At 36.5% G+C, this 19,536-nt stretch overlaps 3 protein-coding genes across 3 annotated transcripts; 1 reads left to right on the top strand and 2 right to left on the bottom strand.

Moving 5' to 3' along the window:
- Window positions 1-24: 24 nt before the first annotated feature.
- On the bottom strand, window positions 25-2,442 carry LOC118268480 (uncharacterized). Its single transcript, XM_035582997.2, has 5 exons — window positions 2,034-2,442; window positions 1,643-1,834; window positions 1,078-1,383; window positions 547-676; window positions 25-197 (listed from the first exon to the last, which is right to left on the bottom strand). The coding sequence occupies exons 1-5, from the start codon at window positions 2,304-2,306 to the stop codon at window positions 112-114; spliced, it is 987 nt and encodes a 328-aa protein (XP_035438890.2). The 5' UTR covers window positions 2,307-2,442; the 3' UTR covers window positions 25-111.
- A 715-nt stretch (window positions 2,443-3,157) lies between these two features.
- LOC118268471 (protoporphyrinogen oxidase) lies at window positions 3,158-4,809 on the top strand. Its single transcript, XM_035582989.2, has one exon. It carries the CDS (start codon window positions 3,257-3,259, stop codon window positions 4,676-4,678), a length of 1,422 nt encoding a protein of 473 aa, XP_035438882.1. The 5' UTR covers window positions 3,158-3,256; the 3' UTR covers window positions 4,679-4,809.
- Window positions 4,810-4,939: 130 nt separating this feature from the next.
- On the bottom strand, window positions 4,940-13,092 carry LOC118268469 (dynactin subunit 4). Its single transcript, XM_050706228.1, has 8 exons — window positions 12,873-13,092; window positions 11,857-12,133; window positions 11,399-11,553; window positions 10,635-10,797; window positions 9,884-10,067; window positions 9,358-9,562; window positions 8,783-8,925; window positions 4,940-6,775 (listed from the first exon to the last, which is right to left on the bottom strand). The coding sequence occupies exons 1-8, from the start codon at window positions 12,999-13,001 to the stop codon at window positions 6,562-6,564; spliced, it is 1,470 nt and encodes a 489-aa protein (XP_050562185.1). The 5' UTR covers window positions 13,002-13,092; the 3' UTR covers window positions 4,940-6,561.
- Between the last annotated feature and the right edge of the window lie 6,444 nt (window positions 13,093-19,536).

The raw sequence follows: 19,536 nt of genomic DNA, 5'->3' as shown, positions 1-19,536 counted from the left end.
TTGTTTCAATTGAAATCCGTGTTGTATTGTGTTTACAGTTACAGTGCAATACTTGTAGTAACATCTGCTTGATAACATAGAGCATAACATTTAATGGGTCTTGTATAGAAGCTAATCGTACTCTGCGCCGATAGTGATGCTGATATCTCCGGGCAGTACGTTCGTTTTGTGATACCAGCGGTTCGTGTCCACCACCACTGCAAAGAAAAAGGGCCAATCAAAATCAAATTATAATCAACACTGCAACATCTAAGACAGAATATCTGGTGACAAAGTTACATTTGAAAATCGAATCGTTTTACATTTTAGCACTCACTGGTAACCATGTATCCATCGTACACTAAAAGTTAAATATATACTAATATAAAACACAGAGTTTGTGTGTTTGAACGCGCTAATCTCCGGAACTACTGGTCCGATTTGAATAATTATATTTGTGTTGGATAGTGCATTTATTAAGGAAGGTTATAGGAGGTATAATACATCACGCATCATCAATAGCAAATTATAAGCTGCCTACGATAAAATATCAGGCGAGTTACTCACGTATCTCTCCCGGGGCGACAGTGAACGTGATCCAGCGGCAGTGGTAGAGGCACTCGGGCGGCGGCGCCAGCTGCCACTGCTTGTGGCCGCGGACCTGCGCCTGCCACGACATGTGCTTCACAGAGTCCACCTGCATTATATGAGATGATATCTTTTTATCAAAGGAGGTCGTGGAGTGCATATTCTTACAAGTAACTAGAATGTAATGGGAAATTAGCGTAATATTCTTAACCCTACAAATCTAAAAAACATGTGGGTACTTGAGTGAAATGGTAAAAACTTTTAAGCTTCTCCGTAGCCTTTGGAAGGAGTGGTAGAGTCTCGCCACAAATTAATTGAATTTCGTTCGAATTTCATTAGATTGAGCTTTTCATTATCAGATCAGTTTTCCCCCAATTATGCGCTTAACATGAGGCGAATGTCAATACTGGTATATCGTACCTACTAAAGTATTTCACGACACATATTATGTTCTATTTCTATTGTCAACTTAACTATGGTTTAAATAACATTGTATTTTCTGATACTCACATGCATATGCGCACCTTGACCAGGTCCGCCCATAAAGATCCAGTCAACCATATCACTCTCAGCAGTTTTAGGCAGAAAGTAGGGTCTGTTGTAGTAAGACCGGAGCCTTCTCGTCTCACCATCATAGCAGGTGCTCCATCCGACGTACCAGGGTTGGCCTGAGAGATTAGCCCTCGCCTCGTCCATATTAAACACTTCTTGTAACGACTTCAGACCAGATTTGTACGCGAAGTAGAAACAGTCGTTGATTTGTTTCCCCATTTTGCCCTCGCTGTAGAAGTTCGCAAAGAAATTGAAGTCGAATTCCTGTAAAATTATCAACTACAAATTACTGCTTGCTTTGAAAGACAAAGTAAGCTTTAGCTGTCAATCGACTGTTAATGTAGTACCAACTGAAATAGGATTGGTAGGTACCTTCTAAAGGCCCAAAAATAATTAGAGATTTCCCCTAAAATCCTATCATTCTGCGATGTTTTCATGACAATAGCACAATTTAACCGAATCTGACATTACAGAAGAAAGATGTAATTTGTTCCCTTTCCATTTAAAACCCGACATACCATACCTTCAAAGCTCTCCATCCATTAGTAGCATCAGTGACGATGACTGGTGTGGTGCTGTACGCATACTTGTCTTCAAACTCCTCAGCCGTGATATTCGCCAGCCGGACCACGTCATCCACACCTAAACACATGGAACAGTCTTCTGGCGGACGGAACGCAGACTTGGAGAATGAAGGGAGTTCTATTAAGCAGTTCTGGGGAAGATAAACAGATGTTGATTAGATAAGTACCTTTAAACCGTACCGTAAACTCATATGTTGCGTTTTAGAGTAGATAGAGTATTATAATTTTGCTAAGCCTGGGAATCGAATCCGAAACTGTAATCGCGTTTGCAACCTACGAGGAATTTGATTAGATTGATTCTTAAATGGGCACATTTCCGAATAAACTTACCCTACTTTCTAGAAACTCCGTATAGATCCATCGTGCACTAAAAACAAACGCAGAAATTAAAACCACAATCAAGACAATGTAACTTGATGTTTTTCTACCCAGAGGAACTTTTTCTTTCCTTTCACTGCTTTTCGGAATGTCCAGACGCGCGATATACGAATTACTCAATTTCAAACTGTCGATTTTGTTAAGAATTTTCATCATTTTCAATTCTGCTGTTTTGTAAGTTTTCGCGCACGTTTTAGGGCGGATAGACGTTTGTGGGGGATTCATTGTTACTTGTTGCGCGTCCCAGGGTAGAATGAAAGGGGTTTCTAGTGTCGCAAAGGTTTTTATAGAGTTCACAAGTGCGGTAATTTAAAGAGCTGATGAGATGAAAGGATTTATAAGAGGGAGTTCCTAAAATAATAAAAAAAGGATGATGTTGAGAAAGTGATATGCTGTGGATAAAACTCCAAATATTGTTTATTTATTTTTTATATATCTTATATTTAGGTATCATGGCATTGTGCTTATAAGAACAGAACATAGTAGGTGTTAATAAAGTATCTATGTAACTAGTATTACTTTGTCAACTGACTCGATCGATGGCTCAGAGATGGAATTTTATAAGACCTCGTTTTTTGCAGTCCGTGGAACATATTTACATATTTTAGATTAAAATATTTGCGTATTAGCCACTCTATACAGCCTCCGTGAAGGGATAAATAAGTAATGTGTTGTGGGTGCAATAGGTATGAAATTGGAATTCATTATCTGTCGCGCCGCAGCAACTGTGTCCTCGTTACACGCTTCACGCTTGCGGTGACACGATAGCGATTTAGCGCTCTTCTTATTAAATATATTGGTGCCCTTTTTAATATTTTTGACGGGCGAATTATTTTATAATGTTATAGTTTTCTGGTCTCATGTTTAATTCAATTATAATGATATTGTTTGATGCTAAGCTAGCAGATTAACCGCCTCCGACAAGTCATGTTGTCTATTAATTTTATTACATTTTATTTGAACTTATTATAATTATATTATCGTTAATTTTATTTGATTGAATAAAAAAAAAAAAAATTGTATTTCACGTTTCCGTGTTCTCAGCTGTTTTGAGTTGTTATTGTCAAGTGTTAAGTCAGAATGACAAGCAAATGTCAAAACAAACAATCGCCGTGTTATGTTAATTTTGTTACCTATTTTTGTTAAAACATTAAATTTAAATTAATAAGTGAGCCATGGCTGCTATCCTGGGTGGCGGCTTAGGAGGCCTGTCTACTGGCTACTATTTACTTAAAAATAATGTGCATAGCAACAACAATCTAAAGTTATTTCTCTTAGAAGCGACGAATTACTGCGGTGGATGGATCAAATCTATCCGAACTAAAGACTACGTGTTTGAACAAGGACCAAGAACTATTAGGCCTAAAGGACTAACTGGATTGAATACCTTGAACATGATGCAAGATCTTGGGCTCAGCGAGCACATTGCGCCAATCAAATCGGACCACCCGGCCGCTAAGATCAGAATGATCTACGTCCGTAACAACTTACATACTCTACCTTCGAATTTTATGAGTGTCTTCACCAAGAGCCAGCCATTTTCCAAACCTTTAATTTATGCTCTGTTAAATGATATTAAATCACCATACAAAATATTACCAGACGATTCAATATATAATTTCGTAGAAAGACGTTTTGGTAAAGAAATTGCTGACTATGCCATATCTCCAATGATATGCGGGATTTGTGCTGGTGATGCTAAGGAAATATCGGTCAAGTTCTTGATGAAAACATTATTTGAATATGAACAAAACCATGGTGGAGTAGTCAAAGGCTTTGTCAATACCTTTTTCAAATCAAAATCTGATGATGAGTTTGACCTTAGTGAGCTTGCAAAAAAGGCGCAAGAAGAAAAATGGAATGTTTACACCATCAAGGGAGGCTTGGAAACTTTTCCAGATACTTTACAGAACCATTTGCTTCAAAACAAGGTGGATGTCAATCTCAATACAAAAGTCGATGAAATAGAGTTTATAGATTCAGGCTCAGTGGTACTGAAGCAAGAAAATGGAGAAACTAGAAAAGCCAATCACATCTATTCTTCTCTACCAGCTTATGCTCTTGCTAATTTAGTGAAAAAACAACATCCTAGACTGGCCCAGACACTAAGCGACATTCCATTTGTTACTGTAGGCATAGTGAACTTATATTTTGACAAAGATGAACCTCTTATTCAACCTGCATTTGGATTCCTCGTTCCACCAATTGAGAACTCGCCTATCCTCGGGGTAGTGTTTGATTCTTGTTGTATACCTGACCAAAAAGGGACAGTGTTGACTGTCATGCTTGGAGGTAAATGGTTCAAGCAAAGGTTTGGAGAGAATGCCACTGAGAAGATGTTGTTAGATGTGGCTTTGAAGGAAATAGTGAAGATATTGAACATAAAAATGGATCCTACTGCTTATCATGTGAACATTCTGAAACAATGTATACCTCAGTATGTGATAGGACATTATGAGAGAGTGGCAAAGATTCGGGAGTACATTGCCTCAAACAATTTACCAATATCCTTAGTTGGGTGCAGTTATGACGGTGTGGGTATAAATGACGTCATATACTCAGCAAAGAAACAAGTTGAGAAAAAACCATGTCTATAAGGTTAGCATCTACTTGGGAAAGCAACTATTTGGGAAAATATCTTAGCAAATATTAATGTGTGCGGGTAACACGATAGTCAACATTTATTTTTATTTTTTTGTAATGTTTTAAAATATATCATTCTTATTGATGTTTCTATTTATTTTTTGTACTTCATTAAAGACTTTTTATACATTTCTCTTAAATAACTTTGCATATACATAACAAGATACACAACAGGTACCAGTAGGTATGAGAAGAAAAAAAAACAACACCCAAAGTCATGTTCAAAATATTTTATTTCAGCAAACATGTTACAATACTTGTAGCAGTATGTATAAAACGTGCAAACTTCAAGCTATTGGTTATATGCACAGATATTTAGTGAGAACATCTTATACTAAAATAATATCTTACTTCTTAATAAAGCCTATAAAAATAAATAGCTAACTAAAATATCCAAGTGCATGGAATTTCATGAATAATTTCATTTAACACCCACATTTTAGGAGAAATCCTTATGTGGGCAACACTTTTAAAGTAAAAATAACAAGCTAAGTTTATATTTAGGCACATGTGACTGTTCCTAGCTGCTCTATGCATGTACAATATAAAATATTCGATATTATCTTACATAATATAATATACATTTGTTTAGTAATTGGTTTATTCGTAACTTCTAGCTAGTGCTGCTGATATATTTATTTTAGTAACATCTTAAGTACTAGTCTTGTTTGATCTTATGATACCTCAATTCAGGATCTAAAATGTGATAGATTAACAAAATCTCACCGTGTTTAAAACTGGAAGCCGTATTTTGTTTTCTGTTATAATTGCAGAATTTTGCAATAATAATCTCGTTCTCATGACAGAATAGGTATGTAATTTAATTATTAGTTATCTATAATTTCTGACCTCAGATGACCTTTTTCAAATTTTCAAATTTTTATCTTGAATTGTTAAGATAAAAGGAAAAAGTTGAAGTTGTCTGTTTCAAATAAATAAGACTTAAATTCGAATATCAAAGTAATTCGGCGGAAGAAACGTAAATAAATAGACGTGACTAGAAAGTCACGAGTATTGTAATGAGCAACATTTAAGCATGTAAATAACTTAAAATATTATGCTTCATTATTGGTCAATATATGAAGTGTTAATTGCATTTTGTAAGTCTTTGATCACAGGAGCATTGTTATTGATACTTTATGACTATAATATTTTTATCATACAAATGTATGTAAAAGAGCTCTTACACATGAGCGGACCTTCGTCGTCGACTGCAGACGACGGCTAGCGGTGAAACGTCCAAGGCTCGGATACCGGTTAAATTTTCAAACCGTTATTATGTACTTGTACGCAAAACCTTTACATTGGGTTTCGTTCGCGAAACCGGTTTTTTTAAACCGGTATTTGGAACAGTATTTTCATAAAGGTTTTTCGGATTAACCGGTTTAGAGCAATAAAAACCGGTTAATACGACGCACATCAAAGAAACGCCGCGCGCTGTTCAGCTTATTTCAATAATAATATTTCAACGCGTGTACCGACATGCCCCTCGTCGAATAAACCGGTTAATTTAGGTTAAAATAAAGTTCTTTAATGTTCACGTTCTTAAGAAAAGTTCGGAGGAAAACCGATATAAACCGGTATTAACCGGTATTTTTTAAACCGGTTCCGAGCCTTGGAAACGTCAATGGATGCCGGTGACGCGTATTTAAGTTTTGTTTTCACAAATAATTAGTTATTTTTGTTAGTAAATAAGAGAGCTATAGACTATAACATAAATAATTATTTCTTGTTTGTATTCAAAGACTGATTAGCCCAGTAGACATTATGGTATTAATTCTTATACCAGATAAGCTTTTATTCCATATTGCTAAGGATGAGTGATGAGATGTGTGTACTAGTTGGAGCTGACGGTGCCCAGGTCGAGTAGCACGGTGGTGTAGAGCGTGTGGTCGCGCGGCGTGGCGGCGGCGGCGGCGGGCGGCACGGTGTTGCGGTACGAGTACTGCAGCGCTACCTTCGCTACCGCGGGCGCTCCGCCCTCCGCTCCCTCGTCTGTCACCACTTCCAACCGAAGTGCTAATTTGTTCGATTTACGCCACATTATAATGCTGTAACAAAATATTATATCAGTGTTTATGTCACATTTATTTTATAACTTACAATAAATCAGGGAACTATACTGTGCCTTTATCTTCAAGCACTGTATGGAACATATTAATTTGTATCATGTGAAGTGAGTAAACAGGTAAAAAACTAACGACATTAAATGATAACAACGACATTAAAGCGTGGGAGAGCCATGCCTCGGCCCGAATGGGCCGGCTCCACCGGCGTGATACCACGGCCTCACAGAAAACCGACGTGAAACAACGCTTGCGTTGTTTCGTGGTGTGAGTGAGGTTTCTTAGCCTCCAGTAGGAGGCTAAGAAATGTATTTCTAATTGCTGTTGTATTGCGTAAAATAATAGTTACCGATCATCTTTAGTGATAACTCCCTCTTGGACATCTGTTGCCATGGTACTTGGTTATGTACTTACTTCCAATATGTAAGTACAAATTAATTTTGTCCTAGACAATAATTATAAAGATTTCAGTTGCACACTACACGCGTTTTCCTAAATACCTTGGGACTATTCCATATTATTTTTAGAGTAATATAAGGTCGAAACCACACTCTATTACACCAGTGACACAACTTATATAGGTATCTAGATAACGAATGTATTAAATTTCTATGTGCAACCACTTCGAAAATATGAAAACGTCTGAATAGTTCTAGGTGCACTCACGTCTTTTATTGAAAAGTTCTACACGCAAGCTCATGAATACAAAACGTATTTAAGGCGAATTATGAGAGGGGTTACTTTAACGATGTAATGCAACGATTTTTTAATATTATAGTTGTTTACTATTATTACTGGCGACTTTAACTTATATCAATAAGGGGTTGTTGGCTTTGATTAACTGATATTTGAAATTCAGAAATTAATTAGATAAAAAAAAATATAGTTGAACCTCATATTTTTTTATATGACGATATAGATCATATTTATAACGAATTTATTTGAACTATACTGTGAGTTTGAAATCATTCTGCAATTAAATTAATTAATTTCACTTTTTAGTTTATTCCGAGTAATAGGAGATATCCCACAAAAACATTTCATGTTAAATGTTGCCAAGACGAGACCATATAGCTCGCACTGTCAAAAAGTAATCAGATCCCGTGTAGAGCCAAGTTTCTAACCCTATACTTTTGAACTGGCGAGTCGGCCGCACGGACTTTTTGCTATTCGTCATATGGGCTTGAGCTTAAAAATCTATTCAATCTTCTAAACTCTTTCCGTGCGGCCAACTCGCCAGTTCAAAAGTATAGGGTTAGAAACTTGGCTCTTTCACCCCCTAGTTTATGGGGTTGGGGGGTAAAAGTTCCAAGTTTTAGGATTTTTTTGTTGTTTGGGTACTAATACTAGCTTACATACCAAATTTCAGTTTTCTAGGACTTCAGGAAGTACCTTAAGAATTTTGTTGATCATCAGTGAGTGAGTGAGTGAGTGAGTGACGAAATCGGGGTATTTTAGATATCAATAAAATCTAAAGTATAAGAGCTATGCAATTGAAACTTTAGAGGTTTATTAAGTCTACCACTGACATTATATCCTGAAAATTTTGTTTATCTGGTATAACCCAAACTCAAGTTATGAAGGTTCAAAAATACGACGAAGCGCTTCGAGAAAAGGTAGGTAGTGCCCTTGCGCTTCGCTTGGCTCGTCTTGGCGGGGGCACTACCGTGCCCCCAGATTTGAAGTGTTTAATGAGAAAACGGAAGGTACAGTAAAATAGTATCCAATGTAAAACACACCTCGTTGGCTGTTGGCCGAGAGGTCGCAAGTGCGACTACCGGACAAGGGCTCCCTGGTTCAATTCTCAGGTCGTCATATTTCTCAGTGGTAGCACAGAGTCTGGAGTTGTGTTCAGTAAATGGCAATAGTGGAAGTGGGTGTACATCTTATAGTGGTATGTCATTCCGTACTGTGCACCTATGCCTACGCCTTCTGGGATAAAAAGCCTGACGATACGATGTAAAAAAAATACACATAAACACATAAACTCACTCATTAGTATCATGTTGCGCGTCGTCGTCGTACTCGGCGGCGTCGTCGCGCTGCGCCAGCGTCAGCGTCACGTCGGGCGCCGACACGCGGCTCGTCGCGGGCTGCTCGCATGTCACTTCTATTGGCTTCAGAGACGTCGTGTCCTGGGTTTGTACAACGTGTTTTTAAATTCCCAAGTGATTGGATAGAGGAGCATATACATATTTATGATTGAAATTATTAACAGACTAACCGAACTCAAACCAATTTATTTTTTTGACTTTATATTTATATTATATCTATAGGGTTCCTGTCAAAAACAGATATCGATCCAGATATTTTGGAATAAGAACGGATAATAATTATGGCGGTAAATGTATAAGCTTCGAGATGAATAGTGCATATGACACACATTTCTGGGCATCTTAAAATAGTTGGTAAAGGTAAGCATCCACAGGCCCGCATCGTATGCAACGGATTTTAGTTTGTCTTTTATAGAAACTCATCGACCATGTCTACATGCGATGCGTGCCGATGACGTCATGTGGAATGCGTTACGCAGACGCTTACCTTAAAAAAACATGCCTACAACTAACCTTCTCCAAATTGAGTGATCGTTCGAGCGACTTCTCGATACTCTTAGGTTCCTCCTTCTCCTCAGGAGGTGGAATATCCTCAGGTTGCAGCAGTCGCAGCTGCATCTCATGTCCGGTCGGGTTGGTCAGCTTCAGTAGCAGGGCTGACTTCCCGCCCGGTTTGACAGGCTCGTGGGATATTATCTTCACTTCTGGTACATGGTAGCTGCAAGTTTAAAGGTTTTTTTGAAGTAGGGTTTTGAGTTGTGTTCCAATTACTGTTGTAATTTAATTTTGTGATTCTCTTGTAACAAGTTTAGAAGTGAGGAAAATATTTGTTTTTAATGTTTTATCTGTTCTGCTCTGTACTCTTTGCTGATAAAATTATTTTTATAATTTTTGTATGATATGTTTTTAGGTTCAAACTTTTGGCTTTGTATGATAACTACAAATAGATAAGAAGTTAGTAAAGTAGCAATGCGAGTGAATACGATTTTCTATAATATTAAGATACATCTTATGGTAATCTTGATTTGTCTTGACTTACTATGCCAACAGTTCAATCTTGAACTTGATAGATCCGGGGTTGTACTCAGGTTTAGTAAGGTTATGGTCGCAGGCCCGGCAGCGCTGACTGCGCTTGACGCTCAGCAACTTGGCCAGCGGGTGCAGCCGCGACACTGACGACGGCTGCCACTCCGGGGACGCTAGGCGCTGGGGCATGCTCGTTACTATGATCAGAAAAACATTTTTTAAAACAGTCTTTGAAATAGAATTAAACCTATGTTTAAAGAAACCGATTTCCAAAAACTAAAAACCTTAAACTAAAATCCAAAAAATAACTATGATTGTACTGCCGCGTCTACCCGCTGCTAGTTTAGAAGTCGGTGCTAAAGCTTAGGGAGCAAGAAAATGACCTAACATATCCACCACATTGGAGAGTTCCAAATTAAATGAAACTTATGCCCAACCTAGCCGAGGGAGTAAGAAAAGGACGTATCTTTTTACATGTAATATATCCACCAAATTGGCAGAGCCACGCGGGAGAGTCAAGCTTCTGCACTGGATTGATATCACTCTGGCTTTACAGCAAACAAATCGTGAAAACAGTTTGCGTTGTGTTGCGTATAGCCATACATATTATGGTCGCCAATCTCTTACTCTGCAAAGGTCGGGAGGGAGAGCAAAGTATTTATAACTCCAGTTGTAATCATCCACCATCATCACCAAACATCTGCTATTTTTCCGCCATATTGGTTACCTAAAAAAACCTAGGTAATCACCAATTGAATACTAACTCTGATTCAGATTGACCTCCTTGGTGAATATATCCTCAGGTAACTCCTCAACCTCTTCTGTGGCCTGACTGGGCACGAAGCTCGCGATGGCAGACGACGAGCTCTCACTCGACGGCAGACCAGCTATGTTGCGTGCCATCGCACCCGTTAAACCTGTCTTGTCCTATAAACATAGAACATTGGTCTTGTTATTGCTTTTTTCAAGGGTTGTTTTACTTATTGAACATTAAACTGTTGGTTTAATTTAAAAACAATTTTGTTAGGAAAGATAATGCATAATATTTTATTAACTGTAAACAATAAATCAATAACATTTCGTTATTACAAATTGCTTGTTTAATTTACATCATTAACATTAAGTTTGATTTATAATAAACACATAATGAATTATACAGGTCAGTTCACACATAATAAATTACTGCATTATAAAAACAAACTAATAATTTATTACTTAAAGTACTTATAAATAAGTATTAGATAGCGTAACTGGTGAATAGTTTGCACACTTAATATAAATTATATTTATTTTGCAAATAGGTTACAATGTAAACTTTTACATGTCAATCTCTAAAATAATTAGATGAGGCCGGCATTTCCTATCGGACTACTCTGAGAAGAAACGCCGAAACAAACTCAAGGTCATAGTAAGATGTCAGAGAACCATGCAAGTTGATTGTGTAGTGGTCTTTTGAGGAAAATTGAATAATTTTAAATACTTTAGAGTACAAATACTACATTATTTTAAAATATCTTGATCGACTTACTGTAAGAGTGATATATTTCCCTCTGATGTTGAACTTCTTCCTCTCTCTTTCAATCTTCTCTTGTTTCTCCTGCAGTGCGATCGCCTTGTAATAGTCCAGGAGTTGGTTGACGCGCGCCGCGTGCGGGTTCGTACGCTCCGGCCACCCACCTGACGCTGGATACATATTTACATATTATGACTTAAGTTTTGAATGTAAAATAATGGTAAATTCAAAAAATTGCTAGGAAATTTACTGTTGTAGGTAAAACAGGAATATTCAGATGTTTTTTAAATTTAAAATGTTTGTGACCCCATTCTTTTAAGATTTTTTTCCGTAGTTCAGAAGATGGAGGGAACAAAAATCTGCATATAAAAGTATGTTAACACATACATGATCCAGGAGAAAACTCTAGTCTTAAGATATATTCCCACTTAAGAGCATTGGCTTACAAAAAAAAAATAAAAATAAAGACTTACCAACAGGCTGATCTGGTATTCCAACATCTCTGGAAGTCCACCTACAATTGAAGCAGGACAAGTAGTACATCTTCTTGGGCTGCTTGCTCTCCACCTTGGTGTCTCCACCTGCTGCAGGGTCCTGGACCACCTGTCGAGGCTGGGCCATCGTAGCCCGAGTGGACAGTGTGTGGAAACAGCTGGGGCAGTCAAAACAACTGCTGCATCGGTTCTTCTTGAGCCGAGCCTCTGATGATGGCATGTTCTCCAGGCAGTTGGCACAGTAATGTGAGTCCACCTGGTGACAGAATGTTGGTTAATCTTACTGGAATAGGATTCAGTGATGTGAATATAAACAAAGTAAGCTTTATGCAGTGCTTTAAGTAAGTTTAAAGGAACATCTTTTCATCAGATAAAGAGGGTGAGGAAAAAGGAGGTCCCTGTTTGCAAACACACTTGTGCACAGTGGTCTAGTTAGATATACTGGAGACTTTAGTTATTTATAAATTATTAAACTTTGTTCTTATAGGATTCCAGCAAGTTTAATCACTTGGATACTCAAGCAAAGTAAGAAAGTAAATTATTCTTATTGGTGAAATAATAATAGTTAGATTATAAGCCTTTGCAGATTTCTAACATAAAATAAATAAGATTTTAAAAAGACTAGGCTTCTGAAGTTCGTAATGTGAAAAAATAAATTTCCTAAAGTTGAGTGGGATGTAACACAATGGCAATGAGCTTCATGCACAATTTTCTTTTAACTATTATACATTACATTATTTTAGTTTTATGGGCCAAATAACGTACATCTAAAGCTGTATATTAACATCAAGTTATTACATATTCCACATATAAATCTAGACTAGACAAGGTGTGCCTAGATTTAAAACAACAGAATAAATTTTAATAATTTCTTCAGTTTTATACTTATGTCACGTTTAATATATGTTAACCCAGATGTGTTAATCGTAGGCTTAATCTCAATTTGCCAATTTTATAAATATTTATGCAGTAAAACATATAAAAAAGTGGGTTACCTCATGACAAATGCAGAAACCGCAACGTATTTTTAAGCAATGCCGACAGAAATATAAACTAGTAATAGGTTTTAATTGTCCGCAGGAACATATGTACTTAACGTAGTCTGGCTGAGTTAAATAAGCCATTTTTTATACGTTTTTTAGTTTAGAAAACTGAAAAATCTATGCAAAATACAAGATACCAATGACATTAACGTCTATGACACATCTTGACAATGACAGTTGACGTCATACTTTTTAGTTCAGAAATTCACAATGGATTGGTTTATTTGTAAACATAAAAACATTATAAGATAATTGTTTAAGATTTCTACGTTGTTTTGGTACTATAATATAATTTAATTTAATTGTAAAATATTATTTACTCTTAAACGGTGAGAGTGTGCGGTGTGGAGTACAATTTCGTTGCAAATACTCGTCAACAATGACAAACAGCCTGTATTGATCTGAGGAGTGGTCAGAAGAATAGACTACAATAGTATACCCACGAATCACCTGAATAACATTAAACAACCATTGTTCAGAGTACTTATTTAATATATAAAAGGTTTTAGGGCTTGTCGTATTTCTTTTTTCAAACCTAACTATAGGTAATCATTTTATTGATGATTGCACGATTGGCACAGTGGCTGGACAACCGTCTGATGCGTAAATGCAACATAGCGCAGGTTTGTTTCCAGCACGGAACAAATCTTTGTGTAATGTGATTCACAATTAGTGGTTCTGGGTCTGGGTTCTGGGTGTATGAAATGCACCCAATACACAGGATTAAGTCTAAGTGTGGAGCCAGTTAAAAAATAATCGTATATGTATAGGTAAAAAGTGATGTTTATTTGAATTCGCAATCGTTGACGGACAGTAAGAGGAAGTACCTACCACTATCCTTTCAGTCTGAAATTTTGTAACAAAGTTCTAATAATTAATCACAAGTGACCTAGATATGTCAGGTGATTTCCGAACAAAATGAATGCGTGGATTCTTCACACGCAAGGCCGTGGCGCGAATGTTAACCGACGAGTCAGGGACGGCTGGAGGACACTAGAATACTTGTATGGTAGCGTGACCATAGTATATCCATATCGCAACCTCGAAAAATTGGACACTATAGATCAACAAGTTTTGGGTTAAAGAAAGAGTTTAGAGATATTCCGTGCGGGAATCGAATAAGCAGACAGGCTGTGAAGCAATTTAGCACTGCACTGCACCGACCGTATAGTTAAGTACCTACCTACGTACTCATTGTCAGTTCAGTAGTTTTCATTTATGCCATATTTATTAATGTTTTATACATGTTTTACTAATGTAATAAATGTAAAAGTTTATAGGTATGTTTGTTACTCCTTCGCGTCAAAGGGATCAGGATTAAATTGGAACAGGGCTAGATTATGGTCTGGAATTACACATAGGCCAGGTGATGCCGCTTGCAGATGCTAGTCTGATATATCTAACACTAAATAAAATGATAAATAACTTTATGTCTAACAAACCATAGCTACATTTAGCTATCGCTACTTAGAATCGTAATAATGTCATTTATCATTACATTACACGTCTGATTCGCTAATTATGTAATTGGACGGTTGCCCTTTTGACATCAGCATATAATTTGATAATATCAAGTCATTTCACAATTACCTATTCGTATTATGATCTTTTGCGATTGTGACTTATGAAATCATAAAGCTGTTATTACTATTCAAATAGGTAATTTAAATGTTCATCCTCAATGCCTAGCAATTTGATTGTGTTGAGTAAGTTTCGTAACTATTTACTTAATTAAATTACGCATTTAATTGATTTACACGAAATGTGAATAAATCAAAAATTGTTCTTTTTACATATTTCGAAAGTTTAGTTAGAGGTTTTTGTCCTTGATGTTTTTGATTGGACATTTTCTAGGTCGAATACGTGTATGAATATATTTTCAAGGTTTCTCCTCAGTCCATATAAAATTATACGATACTCTATAAACAGAACTTACGGACAGAAGAAATAATTGTCAGGATTTGTTCTCAGATTTATGTCCTTTTTTCACACAACAGAGTGCGTCTCTGTACAAACTCTTTAGGTCTTTTAAGGTATGCCAGTAGGAACCTTGTCCAGCGTGGCAGCTGCTTTCTAATGGCGTAATATATTGCGAAACTGATCGATGGAACACTTATGTCATGTATTAATTACTGCCACCATCGTTGTTTGTCATTAAATGCCCTTTTTCTCATTCGGAATCCAGTTACGATTGCAGTAAATTATATTAATTGTTGGACGGCTATTTCTTCTTGTTACGATTAGTTTTATACTTCATAGTTCATACTAGAACCACTGTTTATAATTTTAAATCTAGGATAACCCGCGAGTATATCATCTGTTAAGTATCTATTTAGTTTAATCTCCTACTCTCCATTAAGATTAAGCCTATTTGTCTATGCGTAATAAGTTTAGCCTCACTAACGAATGTGGTGCATGAAAAGGGCTTGGTATGCGGAAGGCCCAACAATCATAACTTTTACATTCCATGTATAGGATCCTTGTTACGAACGCATATGCATTGAAAGGGAAGTAAGTATTTACCACTGTTTTAAATGCATCAATCGATGCACCGACTTCTATGGAGACACAAAATTAAATTAGCCTATAATATTTTCCGGAGCTGCGGATAACCTAGTGGGTTTACCGGAATTCCGGCTCGAAAAGCAGAAATAGGAACGGTATGGATTTATTATGGTATTCAGTAAGAGTCTGACACTCCCCAAGGCGGGAGAAGTAATTGGATGATTTTCCCCCTTAAAAAAGCCTAAAATATTGGCATATTAGGTTGGACTGAGATAGGAATCTGTTTCTCGAATGGCATTAATTGAACTTGGGTCCTCAAAAACCCAGGCAATGACTCAACGAGTCAACCGCCACCACCTCAATCGTGTCATTAAATAAAGTATGCAAACTGGTGCTTGAGTTAGTTGTACAGGCGACCATAAATCCGTTAAGTGACATAATGTTTGCATAACGTACACCCATCCGCATAATGTCCTCGACATGACTTGACCGAGCTCACCGACCACTGTTATCCGGTATGCTGAACAACAACCCTATATATAATAAATTGGATTCTTCTTTATACGTTTTTAAACTGACATGGTCACTAGTAATATCATTAGAACTTAAAGCGCCATGATCACGGATGCCGCCATGGACTGGTAAATATCACGTTTTAGACTCTACTGATATTTCTTCTTTATTTATTTACTAGCTTCCGCCCGCGACTCCGTCCGCGCGGATGTCGGTCTTCGCGTGGAAGTTTTATTTCTCCATTTTGAGTAACTCTGACAATGACATCTTATAAATATCTGTTGGACCCAAATACGGCGAGGCCCATAATAATTAAGTAGATCCCTCTATTGAGCTACTGCTGTTGAGCTCGCGTTCTGTAGAATAAAACTGAAAAATAAGGATTTTTTTTCTACGTATTTTTCCAGGATAAAGAGTATCCCATTTTATGCTCAGGATAGTAAGATATAATTATACCAAGTTTCATCGAAATCGAACCGTTAGTTTTCGTGTGATGCCTGAACATACAGACAGACAGACAGACAAAAAAAAATTTAATCACATATTTAGGTTTGGTATCGATCCAGTAACACCCCTTGCTATTTATTCTTTCAATATTTTTAATGTACAGAATTGAACCTTCTACAGATTTTATTATAATATTATATTGATATTATTTTTTTCATACCTTTTTACTATTTATTTACTTTTTTTCGATGAATTAAAACAATAACATGAACCGAAGTCTTGTAACGATCGACATAGAATTATTTATAAATAATTTATTTCTTATTTTTATTTTTTGATTTTTGAAATAAAAATATATCTATGTCCTTTCTAAGGTTCTAAACTATATCTGTACCAAATTTCAACCAAATCCGTCAAATAGTTGCGGAGATTAATGGTATAAGCATAGAATGTTCGACGTGATTCTTTAATTTGACATAACTTTTTTATTTATGAACCGATTGACATGAAACAAACACTAAATGTAAATTTAAGCATCCCACAATATATTCGTGAAAACCGCATCCAACTCGGATCAGCCGTTTCTGAGATTAGCGCGCACAGACGAACAGACAAACAGACAAACAGACAAACAGACAAAAAAAAAGTTAATTACATTTTTGGGTTCGACATCGACATAACAATAACCCCTGCTATTTTTTTTATTTTTATTTTCAATGTACAGACAGCACTTTTCTACGATTTTATTATATGTATAGATATAGATGGACGGAAGGAGTAGCATCGGAAATGAGGTGATGTCAAATGTCAGATGTTTACCTATAACGCGAGCGCCTCTAGTCAATGTAGCACCTTAGTGCAATACTTAGATACCTCAGAGGCGTCTTCTATCCTACATCACTACCAAAGAAATAACTAGATATCTGTATATCTCCTCTTTAAGGCAACCTTTATTTCTATTTCTAAATTCATCTGATTATATTATTATTAGGTGGATGTCTTTTTGTAAGAAGGCTCACCTACTTTATTACACTCAAGAATTTTCCTTACAAAGAAATTGTTACACGTCCTAGTTTAGACAAATATTTGGTGAGTCAATGCACGTAGGTACCGCACGTGCTGCGATCAAGGCAGATATAAAGTGTGACACTCTTGTGATTCGATGTTGGTACACAAACATTTTTGGTAGAGTATTTAGTGGTTTCTTAAGTAGAGGAGTATGGGTACATAAGTACATTAGACAGATACTAGCACATAAGACTCTTCACGTCATTAGAGGTGATAATTGGGCTCGGCTTAGAGTAATAGACCCAGCCCTTAATAGAGAAAAGCTCTACTTGTTTCGAGTCACAGATCTTAATCATGAGCAGCATGAGACGATATTGGACGATAAGAGTAATCATAACATAAGTGGTGAAAAGTGGATGTTACATTGTGATATGCGTACCTCTGCGTATTTCCTTTTGGATTAAAAGCCGTGATGTAATAAGTTGAAGAGGATGAATGCTGTTTTGAAAAGTCTCTCGTATGTTTTCCATGCTTTTTATAGTTTATACTATGTACTCTAAACGCATGTATTGCAACGATCTAAAATCGTTATCAGCCTGTCCATTGACCAAACACGTAATACAAATTTATTGCCTGCCAGCTTAGCATTCAATTTGTTTATTGTTGAAAATTGACAGAATAATTTATGGACAGACATTTTTAATACGTGTTTACAAAAATCCGTGTATTCAATTTGATTGGGCAACAAGATTTTATCTAACGCGGCGGAAATAATTACCATGTGTTGGTGTCGATGTAAGCTGGTTACCTGTAGTTTGCCAAAAACCTCAAAAATACTTACATATATGTGATTTCGTCATGTCGTGTCAATAGTCCTAGGTGAGTAGACATCAGTAATTAGTTGGGTAAAGAAAAGGAAGTAGCTCCGAACTTTCTAATGTTAACTTGTTTTTTGAATATCGCGAAATACTTATATTTTGCCAATTCAGCTCTGAATTTTTTACATCACTATATTTTTTCATCTTTCGCATAATCTGTTTCCAAAAACCAAGTGGGTTTCGTAAAACCAAGATCCGACGACATTATCAATTAAATATATAGGTAATCCAATACATAGACAAGTTACGATTATGATTTCCGAACAGATTTGTTTTTAATTCTATTGTTATACTAACACCCTAACTAAACTTTAAGGACTGTTCCAGATTTCATGCTATAAAATAATTGAACTCGTAATCTCTATAAAGTCCGCTTTTGCGTAACTTTCTTGTGGAGGATTACTTAAAGAAATCCTTGGAAAAGTAGCATCATCGACTATGCTGAAACCTGATTAGTGTGCGTCAGTGGAAATTTTCCAAAGTAGCTCCGGTTAATGGAGCAAGCGAACATGACGTTAGTTTCATGGCCGAGTTTTAGAATAAAATATCCAACTTTCATCACCTACTTATAATGAAATTTATGTAAATTCTAATGATACAAGTAATCAGTTAAATGATTCACAGATTGATTAGGTTAACGAACACATCAGAATCCGTGATATGGCCAGCTTAGCTTGGATGAAGCATAACTTGTAAATTTCATATGTACGATTACATAATTATCCGCCAAGACATGGACATCTTATATTTTTGAATAGCTCACTACAAAATTATCCCGTGTTACCTAATAATTTTGAAAATAAATATCCCAGAGCGACTTCTGCAAACACGGAAAGCCATCCTTTTTCCGGGGGACCTATTTATGTACGGAAACCATAGACATAAGTAGGCTTAGTGTAGAATTACAAACTGGCTGGTTAGCTCAGGGCTCGAGTAATCCATGATTATATTTGAATTTCGAACTGGTTTCGCGCTCACTGTTAACTTACTATTTTACACCTAATCATACGAAATTGTAAGTGGGTAATACCGGAGCGCGTATAATGGATAATTGTGTGCTTCTATAAATTCTGAACTAAGTAGGTACATGCAGTTTGTGCATTTGATGCTATGGGTACATGCTCAAAACCAGCATTTTATGATAATTGATTGATTTATGAGGAAACAGCCTTGTGATAACGTCGTGATAACAAAAATCTTGAAAGTATTAATTTACTCAGGGAGTTTTTTCGTAGCCAAGTTTGTAGCAAGAGAAGTTAATGTAA

Source organism: Spodoptera frugiperda, chromosome 29, assembly GCF_023101765.2.
Source record: "Spodoptera frugiperda isolate SF20-4 chromosome 29, AGI-APGP_CSIRO_Sfru_2.0, whole genome shotgun sequence".
Classification (NCBI taxonomy): domain Eukaryota; kingdom Metazoa; phylum Arthropoda; class Insecta; order Lepidoptera; family Noctuidae; genus Spodoptera; species Spodoptera frugiperda.
Note: the sequence above shows the minus strand (reverse complement) of the source record. Positions and strands in the feature narration are given on the sequence as shown.